General features: G+C 53.9%; 1 protein-coding gene across 1 annotated transcript; it reads left to right on the forward strand.

Annotated features, from left to right (window-relative positions):
- Positions 1-1,972: 1,972 nt before the first annotated feature.
- Positions 1,973-4,307, forward strand: LOC132243910 (antigen-presenting glycoprotein CD1d-like). The gene is made up of 6 exons (XM_059714402.1): positions 1,973-2,030; positions 2,158-2,463; positions 2,815-3,096; positions 3,344-3,637; positions 3,992-4,090; positions 4,180-4,307. The coding sequence occupies exons 1-6, from the start codon at positions 1,973-1,975 to the stop codon at positions 4,218-4,220; spliced, it is 1,080 nt and encodes a 359-aa protein (XP_059570385.1). The 3' UTR covers positions 4,221-4,307.
- Positions 4,308-10,799: the final 6,492 nt, after the last annotated feature.

The following is a 10,799-nucleotide window of genomic DNA, read 5'->3' on the forward strand; positions in this document are numbered from 1 at the left end:
GTGCTGCTCGGTCAGCAAGTATCCAGCTCTCTCTTATCTCACCAGCTGGAACTGGTCTTCTTGTCATGGATGTTGCATGGGCATTTGGCCTTCAACTGTCTGCTTCTAATTGCTGACATTACAACTTCTCCTTTCTTAGCTGTTTTGTTTTTTCATATCATCTGCTTCTTCTTTATTAGTCATACATACTGCAGTCACACCCTCTATTGCTTATGAGACCTATTCGTGATACATTTTCTAACTGACTGGCTACATTCCCCACTTTGTGGTTTGGGGTATATTTTATTCCCAGACCTCATAAAATTAGTTCAATCATACCGGCATATATATTTAACAGATTAAGTGTGATACTAAACAAAAACAAAATATAGTTTACATGAATAAATATAAATATAGCATTAATTCAAAATAATCTAGTTTGCTAATAAAAGTAAATAAGCTGTTGAGACTAGGAAAACAAATGCCGTAAAGTAGATTTGTTAATACAATAATAAAAAGGCATCTTTTTTTTAAATGGGAATTTGAAACTTGGACGTTCACTAACTAGGTAAGCAGAACCACAGGCAGCATAGACAGCAACTGATGATACTAACGCTGCTTAATCCATAAATGTAAATGGCATGTAACTCAATGAATGACACATTTCCGCACCAAAACTGGGACTTAGGCCCTCATGCTTTCTGAGGCCTTGTTGCTGTGGTTGCTTATCTCATGTTACGGGACAGTGTGGTACATACTTCTTTGCTTCTCAGGCAGTTTCCTAGACTATGTGTCCTTGTTGGCCTTGCTGTGCTAGAGAGCCTGTCTACCTCTAGGGCCGTGAGAAGCTGTGTGTGTCTCTTAAGCTCTTTAGACATCCATTTAACCACTGCTGCTCATCTTGACCCCTATCAAGGTGTATACCATATCCACCTGTATAAGCCAATTTGTAAAAACCAGGCCTTTAAATACCATGTCTAAGTCAATATATCCCCTCCTTGAAGACGCATCTTTACACTATACTGAAGTATAATCACTGGTATCACCTGGAATGTCTATGAGATTTGTGGGGAGGACTTCCACCAGTCATCCTGGGAAAAGTATGACAGTATTCATGGTCAGGGGGCTCCAACGGGCTGGATGCTGTGATGAACTCTGAACCATTGTTCAAATGTTGCCCATACCCGCTTTGACTCGGTCTCTTGCTTTAGCGTTCCCTAGGCTGGCAACTGAGTTTTAGCCAAGTAGGTTTAAATAGGCCAACCATACTGGGAGCAGGGAATATCTGGCCAGAGATACCTTCCAAACCTTACTACCAATTTTAGCTAACCCCTTTAAAATGCCTCCTAACAGCTAGTCAGAGACAGGAACAGATTTTAGTAGCTTCCCATGAAAGCAGTAAAAACCAGATACCTGCTTAGCTTCTGAAGGGCTGGATAATGATAAATAATTTCATTTTTTCATATCATATGCTTCTTCTTTATTAGTCATATATATCACATTCATACCTCTATTGCTTCCTAGGCTTTTTAGTGATAAATTGTCTAACCTAGTGGCTACACTGGGACCTGTGGGGAGCCGTTGCTCTGTGGTGTAACTGCTATGGCTTGATCCTGCAAACCTACCTGCCAAAGCCAGGGAAGTGGGGCTGAGCTCAGGGTGGGCAATACCTCCCAGCAGCCTCTCGGCACAGAAGCAGTAATCTGTGGTGGGAGAAGTAGTAGGTGCTGTGCTGCAGAGGGGACAGAAGGGGCATTCTCCTAGGCAGCCCCAGTATCCCCAGTCCTAGACAGGTGCTTATACATTGCCTCAGCCTGAAGGAAGGGCAGCTGGGTGGGGACACCCAGGGTGGGGTGAGAGGGGGCCTTCCCTCCCACAGCCGATGATTGGCCAGGCAGAGGTGTTGACTTCTGTGGGAAGGAAGACAAAAGGAGAAGTTGGTATAGGTGAGTGTGAGAGCTACCAGGGCCCCACTCCCGGCTGTCTTTCGATGATGCAGCAGCTTCCTCTCCTCCTCCCTGGCCTCTTTGTGGCATGGGGGGCCCTGCTCGGTGTGTGGAGGGCTCTGATTCTGTAGCTGGGGCTGGGGAAGGCGTGAGTGGCTACATGCATGGTGGGGTGCTTGTGCAAGGTTGGGGGTGGGCATTGCCCCACTGCTGACCCTTGCTTTCTTTGCAGCCTTCCCCATGTCATCCTCCATGCCCTCCTTGCCACCCCCCATGGAACCCCAGATCCTTCGGCTGCTGGTGACCATGGTCTTCCATGACACCACCAGAGCAACTGACACCCAGGGCACTGCGCTGCTGGGCGATGTCCCTACCCATGTCATGGACTGTGGTACCTGCCCCATTCGCTTCCACCAGCCCTGGGCCCATCAGGGGCTGTCTCCTGAGCAGTGGCGTGACCTGGAGAAAGCTATGCATCTCGCTGTGGTGCTTACAACTCAGACAATTGTCTCCTTGGTGCAAGGGACTAGCGTGAGCTGTGAGTATAAAGAGCTTGGAGTGGGGGCTGAGCACTGACATGCTTATTGCAGCTCTCTCCCACCTGGCAGGGTTTGGGCCACCAGGGTTCTTGTGGTGCCTGGCACTGGACAATGCCCCTTTAAGTGGGTGCAGGGGGGACTGTAGTTTGCTTGGGGAGGACCTGACACAGCCTTGGTATTTTAGTGGCTGTCAGAGGAGGTACCAGGAGGATTTTACAAAGCTGAAATGGTCATCTAGCCACAAATAAATGATGGGGTGTCCCTGGCACCATGCCCCCATCTCCTCATCTTCTCAATAGCCTGATCCCTGCTACCCTGGGCCTGACAATGCACTCCCACTCCTCTTCCAGTCCCGTTTGTGATCCAGATCCTCATGGGCTGTGAGGTCCTTCCCAACGGCACCTCCCACAGCTTTTACCTGAGCACGCGGGACAGGCACGACTTGGTGAGGTTTGACCTGGCCACGGGTGAGTGGGTGGCCGCACCAGGGGATGAGATGGCCCAGCGGGTTTGCCATAGCTTCAGCCAGGACCGGGGCACATCAAGCCGGCTGCGGTTCCTGCTCCAGAACACCTGTGTCACTGAGATCCTGAGCTTTTCCTACTATGGGAAGGAGGCACTGAAGAGGCAGGGTGAGGCCAGACCTGTACTGGCATAATCCCCCCTGCCCTCCCACCCCGCCACCCCACCACCCGCTGGCTGACATGGAGCTGTCTGTTGGGGAGGAAGCAGTTGCTGGTTCTATCCAGCCCTTGCCTGGGCTGAGAGGCAGCTGTCTCTAGGATGAGGAACCTCCACCTGCACCCTACATGCGGCTGTATAGGCAGTTGTCTCTTGTGTCATGGATATCCTAACCATGCCTCTGTGTGCCATCCCCAGAATGCCCGGTGGCCGTGGTGTTTGCCCGGCAGTCTCCTGTTGTTGCAGAGCTCCCACTTCTGCTGGTTTGCCGGGTCACTGGCTTCTACCCACGGCCCATTCGCGTGACCTGGCTGCAGGACGGTGAGGAGGTGACTCCAGGCCCCGGGCTCAACTCCAGCGGCCTTCTGCCCAATGCCGACCTGACCTACCAGCTGCGCATTGTCCTGGCCATTGACCCAGGAGCTGGGCACAGCTATGCCTGCCGTGTGGAGCACAGCAGCCTGGGGCACCAAGGCCTCATTGTGTATTGGGGTAGGTGTGGGGTAGAACTGGGTATGGGGGGATGCTCTTAGTGCTGGGGAGTGGCCAGCCCCCTTGGAACCAGTGGCTGCCACCCACGGCTGGCTCCAGCCCCCTGCCTCTATGCTTTTGGCTTGGGTGTTGCAGGTTCCCTCCTCAGGGTCTCAGCTGTAGAGCAGCAAGGGGCATGAAGGATGCAGGGATGGGGTGAGTAGACCCGGGGGGTTGGTGGGGCAGGATGGGCAGCCCAGACACCAGATTTCCATCTAAGTGTTGTGGGGGTGGGTGAAGCAAAGGCAGCAGGGGCTCCTGGGAGGCAGGTGAGGGAGCACTGTGGTTCCACTGCCAGCTCTCCCTCTCTTTTAGGGCCTGGAGGGCACTGGGCAGTGGGCCTGGCTGTGGGCATTGCCATTTCATTGCTGGCTGCAGCAGGTTTGGCCGCTGTCCTGTGGTGGATGAGACACCGTGAGTCCTTCTCCCTTCCCCAGGGGACAAAGGGTTGGTGCCCACAGCCTGTGCACCCTGAGCACACCACCCTCTGTCTCTCCTTGCAGGATCCACGTGGTCAGAGCAGAGAAACAGTATGGGACTGTAGCTGTTTCCTGCACCCCCAAGTTCTTCAGTGGCTGTGGTCCTTCACCGAAGCAAGACCAGCCAGGCCCAAAACCCTTTGGTCAGCAAAAAGGGGTTGGTCAGGCTAGAAGCCTGGAGACATGGGTTTCATGCCAGCTCTGGGAGGGGGATGAAGTTGGGGTGGGGAGTGGTAGTTAGGGTCAGGTTGGGCTGGGAGCCAGGGCACCTGGGTTCTCTCTCGGGTTATGGAGGGGATTGGGGTGGTGTGCTAGAGCAAAGGGGACTGGGAAACAGGATGCCTTCCTTCCCTCCCAGTTGAGGTATCCAAAATAAAATCCTTTGGATCAATCCTGACTCCTGTTCATTATGTCTTTTCTAATTCTGCCCCTAGGCAGGGGGCATAGCTAACAGAGAGGGCATCTGTGGCTGCAGAGGCAGCTGCGCCTTGGCCCAGGCAAGGTATTGATACAAGCAGTGATTGCTCCTTCCCCCAAAGGGAGTTGCATGTCAGCCAGGAGGGCTTATCCAGTTCTGGCCTCACACTGCCTCTCCAGCACCTCTTTTGCATAGTAGATGAAGCTTAGGACCTTGGCAATGCTAGTGTTACAGAGTAGGAATTGCAGCTGGCTGGACATACCCAAGTCCTAGTTTTAACCCTTGTGGACCCATTGGGCTTCTCAACCCTGGTACGGCCCCACAGCCTCCCATGGCCAGGGAGAAGATCACCAAGTCCTGCCTATCCTGTGTGGTTCAGTATAAGCTGAGGGAGGTGCCATTGGGGTGGGTCTTGCGGATTGTGAGGTTCTGGATCATGAAGGGGATGGAAGAGGAGTGGGGTGATGGGCACTGTCAGGGTCTGGGAGCAGAGAGGGGGCTGATGGAGAGTCTAGAACTTGGTGTCATGATGCCAGGGCCTCACCAACCTCAGCTTCATGGCTGGATGATAACTTTGGCATTGCATGATCTTCCTGGTACCTCTTCTGACAGCCATTAATACACCCAGGCTGTGTCAGACCAACTCCATCCCCAACCCCCACAAAGCAATCTGGGATCCCCCCTGCATCCTCCCATGTAGGAGTTCTCCAGTTCCAGGGACCATAAGAATCCTGGTGGCCTCGATCCTCCAGGGACATGGTGGAAGATAGCTACAATGAGCGAATCGGTGCTCAGCCACACCCTGTACAGGTCATGCCACTGCTTGGGGGACATCCTTGGTGGGCCCAGGGGTGACAGTAGTGAACAGGCAGGTGTTGTAGTCTGTATCTTGGGATGTCATTCTCCCCTTGTACTCGGCCTTGGTGAGGCCGCAGCTGGAGTACTGCGTCCAGTTTTGGGCTCCACAATTCAAAAAGGATGTGGAGAAGCTTGAGAGAGGCCAGAGAAGAGCCACGCGTATGATCAGAGGTCAGGGAAGCAGACCCTACGATGACAGGCTGAGAGCCCTGGCGCTCTTTAGCCTGGAAAAGCGCAGGCTCAGGGGTGATCTGATGGCCACCTACAAGTTTATCAGGGGTGACCACCAGTATCTGGGGGAATGTTTGTTCAGCAGAGCTCCCCAAGGGATGACGACTAGGTCAAATGGTCATAAACTACTACAAGACCGTTTCAGGCTGGACATAAGGAAGAATTTCTTTACTATCCGAGCCCCCAAGGTCTGGAACAGCCTGCTGCCAGAGGTGGTTCAAGCGCCTACATTGAACACCTTCAGGAGCAAACTGGATGCTTATGTTGCTGGGATCCTATGACCCCAGCTGACTTCCTGCCCTTTGGGCAGGGGGCTGGATTCGATGATCTTCCGAGGTCCCTTCCAGCCCTAATGTCTATCTATGAAATCTCTGAAATCTGGGACATGGGTGGGGACGTTGTGGAAAAGCATGGTCATGAGAGCCTGGAGGGTGTTGGACTCCATGGGGAGTGGAACAGGGGAGGTTGGGGATGGCATAGGGAAGACTTGGGGAAAGCAAAGTTCAGCAGTGGGACAATGCCCACCCCTGGCCTTGAAGAAGCCCTCAGGCATGCAGCCCCTTGCGCTGTCCGTAGCACCAGCCATACGATCAGGATTCTCCATGCACCAAAAAGAGCGCCACACACCACAGAGAGTCTAAGGAAGCAGAGAGGAAGCTGAAGCATTGTTGCAGCCAAGAGCAGGGACACAGTTGCTCTCACAGCCGCCCACGCCAACTCCAGTCCAGCTGTTCCAGCCCTGCTGCTTCCTCCTGGGTTAAGGCAACATTGCTTTAAGCTCCCCTATAGAACTGAGGGCAACTGGGGCTGCCTAAAACAGTGCCCCTTCTGCCCCTTGCAGCACAGCACTGGGGAACTTCAGGGTACTCCTGTGGCCCCAGGCTGCTGGGGGGTGCTTCCCACATGCATCTTGGTACCCCTGGCTTGAACAGGTAGGTGCACTGGAGCCTAGGCCCATCAGGAAGTGCAGCAGTTACACCGTGGAGCTGCAGCTCCCTACAAGACCCAGGTGCAGAAAGAGGCTGGGACCTGGATCCACCCCTGGCTCTACATTGAGATGGCTCTCATCCTGATACCAGGGGTGCTGGGCTCTGGGCCAGGAGAGCAGAAGTAAGCCTTCATGACCTTCAAGAAGGGGTGATGGGGCATGAGCAACCCTCACGGGGTGGACAAGGGTAGGAGCCTGCAGAGGGGTGAGGGCCCAGCTCTTGAGAGAAACAGGGCCTGTCCCCCATGGCAGCTGCTCCAGATGGTAGGTGAGGCTGTGGCTTGAGGCCATTACTGCAGGAGGACAAGACTTGCCTTGGCAGCTGGATCCACAGGTCAGTGACTGTGCACTGGCATTGGGCAGGGAAAGTGGGACCAGGCAGTGGGAAGGAGCTGTAATTCCAGCAAAAGCCCACAGAGGAGGAGCTTGGTGCTGTGCCTGCACCAGCATCTTGGGCCTGCTGCCTTCTCAGGGAGAGGCCGGAGTGCTGGTGTTGGAAGGTGGCAGAGCTTTTCTCTTGTCCTTGAATGAGGAAATCTGTGGAATAAGCCATGCGGGGTCTCAGCCCCGTTGGCAGCACCTAATGTCTGACTTGTGCAGGAGGGAGCAAGCTGGAAGGTCCTCCAGGGCAGGAAGCAGGGTGCAACATCTCCTGAGCCCTTTTTCCCTGTTCCTCCTCTATTGCAGCCCCCAGCCTGGGCTCTGGCCCCCTGCCTCATCAGTTGTCCAGTCCAGATGTCCCACAGCCACTGTCTTTCCTCTGCAGCCAGAAGCCTGCTCCCACCCTCCCTTAGCTGTGCCCTGGGACCCTGGGAGCAGCGTAATAGCCCTGGCCTGGGAGCCACTGTGCACCCTCTTCCCTGCTAATGGGGTGGAAGCAGGAAAGGGTTAATGCCCTGCAGATCCTTGTGGAAATCAGGGGAGCTGGACCTGCGTTTGTCCCCTCCCTCCCCAGCAGGTGGCTGCCCAGGCCCGAGGGCCACATTTGCACACTGCTGCCTGTGGCAGGCCAGTAGGGAGTGCTTCTGCACTGAGCCACCCACCTCACTGTGCCTGACCACCTTCAAGGCTCTGAGTGCCTCCCTGGGGGCACCTCACATCTGACTGACCCCCTTCCTGGGGGTTCCACTGCCACCACCCAGGGCTGGGCTTGATTCTGGCTCTGTGCACCATGGGAAACACAGGCCTAGTAGCCCTCAAGGGTACTTGATTCACTTCAAGTACTTGGGATGCTTCCCTCAGTCAAAAGCACGAGTAGTGGTCTCCCTTACTCAGCCGAAACAAGGGGACCCCAAGGCATAATCTAGACCCATTCACAATAAGTCTCCCACACCGGGTACAAAGGAGAACTTTATTGGTTACAGAGGGTAGGGTTGCAATAGGGTACAGGGTAAAGCAATATCAGAGAAATCCCATAGAGCAAACTCCCATGGCTGGGTAGCCTTTAATCACGCATCTGAGTTACTGCAAGCTATGTATCTAGTTCGATCTCAGGTAGCTTACTCACAAGTATCATCCAGAGGCAGGTGGAGATTCCCTCTGGAGGCAGGCAGTTCCTTGATCATGAGTTTTGAGAGAGAGAGCAAGTTTCAGATGGTTCAGATCTACTCTCTGAGTCTTCCTCATGGCTGCTGCCCCCTCCTGGGCAGTCCTGAACTTATATAGCCCTTGTGACGTCATTTACCAGGTCCAAAGCTGGCCAGCACCTGTTGGCTGTCTGCCAACCAATTTGAAATACATCACTAGTTGCTGGGCAGACTCTAGCCCACCAGGAAGTAAGTCCCTCACTCAGGTATGTGATGCCAGTCATGTAGGCAGAGGGAGCAGGTTTCCCCCCTCCCTCAGGAATGTATCCAGCTCAGGTTACCTAAAGACATAGAGTAAGGTGTGTATCCTCTGCTGGGCCCATCCTAATCATAATTGGCGCCTGGGAGGCGATGCTCTGGTCACCTGGGCAGGCAGGGAAAAGCCCGGCCCTGCGCGCGGGCCCAGGTAGCCAGGGATGCGTTGCAGATTGGTTGGTTTGTAGCCAGTATTGGCAGCTTCGATTGGACCGGGCTGCTGAGGTCAGAGGAGTTATTTAAGGGCCTGGTCCAGGAAGAAGGAGCCATTAGCCATACGGTCATCCAGGTGAATCTGAACCTGGTTCTCTCCTCATCACCGCATGCTCCAAGAGTGACCTGCCTCCAGAGGAAACTCCAACCACCTCTGGACGATGTGAGTGAGTAAGCTACTCGAGATCCGATTAGATATTTAGCTTCAGTAACTCAGATGCGTGTTTAAACGGCTACCTCAGCCACCCTGGTTTGCTCTATGGGATTCCTTTGATATTCCTGTAAGATTTCTATGATACTGCTCTACCTTTTACCCTGTTCCCGCCCTACCCCCTGTAATCAATAAAGTTCTCCTTGTGACCGGTGTGGGAGACTTACTGAGGGGTGGGTCTAAATTATGCCGAGGAGGCCCCTTATGTCTGTGGACTAAGGGAGACTTTCCTAAATAGCCCCTGACTTGGGGAAGTGCCCAAAGTGCTTGTATTGGGTCTAGTACCCATTGGACGATCAGGCCTGTGTTCTCCAAGGTGCGCAGAGCCAGAAGTGAGTCCAGAGCCTTGGATGGTGGCAGCGGAAACCCCAGGCTAGCGGGTGTGCTCCAGGGAAGGGGTCGGCCGGAAGGGAGGCACCCCAAGGGAGGCACTCGGAGCCTGGACGGTGGTCGGGCGCAGGGAGGTGGGTGGCTTAATGCAGGAGCGCCCCCTACTGGCCCGCCACACGTGGTGGGAGCAGTGGGATCCGAATACCCTGCTGTATTTGAGGCATAATTTGGGAAAAGGAATAGAGTCAATGAAATCCCTTGAGCAAACAATTTCTAATTTGGCATCGGGTCGACTGGATAGGGTAGAGAGTCAGGATGGAGGACGAGTATGTCCGGATGACTGTGCCCGAACTGAAAGAACTGGCAAAAGAGAGAGGCCTTCACGTGAAGAAAGGGCTAAAGAAGGAAGAGCTGGTTAAACTCTTGTGCACCAGCGAGTCAGAACAAGCATCAGCTTCACGCTCGGCAAGTCCTGAGCCTGACCCAGGAACACACTCCCGCTCGCCAAGCCCAGAAGCTGCTGGGAGGTCACCCTCCGAAGCGAGCAACAGAGACTCCATGAGAGAGAGATGAAAAGGATGGAGCTGGAAGTGAGGAAGATGGAGTGAGAAGAAAAGAAGGAACAACGACGGCTGGAGGAGAAAAGGCTGGAGCTCGAGGCCCAGTGTGAAAGGGAACAGCGGGAAGCTCAGCGCGAGAAGGAACGGGAACAACGACAGCTGGAGGAAAAGAGGATGCAGATGGAGCGCGAGCAGAAAAAGCTGGAGGCTCAGCTCCGTCTGCAGACCAACGGGGAAAATGCGAACCCTCCGCAAGCGTCCAGGGAACAGCCCAAACTGGACGTCTCCGCCTTTGATCGCTACCGAGGGGGAGATGATCCTGCGGTGTTCCTAAGCAACTTCGAAAGACAAGCCCAGCGGTGCAAGGTGCCAGAGGAAAAGATCATGATGTACCTGTCTGTGCTGGTAGAAGGCAACATGGAGGTGGTCCTGAACAGCCTGCCCTCAGATGCAGCTGATGACTATAATGCCTTCAAAGCTGCAGTGTCTAAAAGGTTCCAGTTAGGACCAGAGTATTTCCGGAAGAAATTCCGGAATGCACGCCCACAACCCGGAAAGTCATTGACTGATCTTGGGGCCCTGTTAGACGACACATACATTAAATGGTTAACTGAAGCCAAGGTTGACACTTTAGATACGTCACGCCAGCTCCTGGTGCTGGAACAATTCTATTTTTGGTGTCCGAGAGAAGTTAAGACCCTGGTCAGGGACAGGGACAGGGACCCCAAAAATGTTTACGAGGCTGCTGAAATTGCAGACCGACTGTTGCTAAACTGTGAGAAGCCTCCCTACTCTGGGAAGGAACAAAAAGGGTTTCGAAGAGTGGAGAAGGGAGGCCCAGGTCAAAAAGGGGAAAGAGGGCCACCTCCTGCAGAGCGCATGGCGGCCCCAGATTCGGACAAACCACCCAATTTGGAAAAGAGGGAGTGCTATAACTGCGGGCAGCAGGGCCACATCAAGGCCAACTGCCCAAAGCTAAGCACTAGACCCAGGC

This window comes from Alligator mississippiensis, chromosome 11 (genome assembly GCF_030867095.1).
Source record: "Alligator mississippiensis isolate rAllMis1 chromosome 11, rAllMis1, whole genome shotgun sequence".
In the NCBI taxonomy this organism is placed as follows: Eukaryota; Metazoa; Chordata; order Crocodylia; family Alligatoridae; genus Alligator; species Alligator mississippiensis.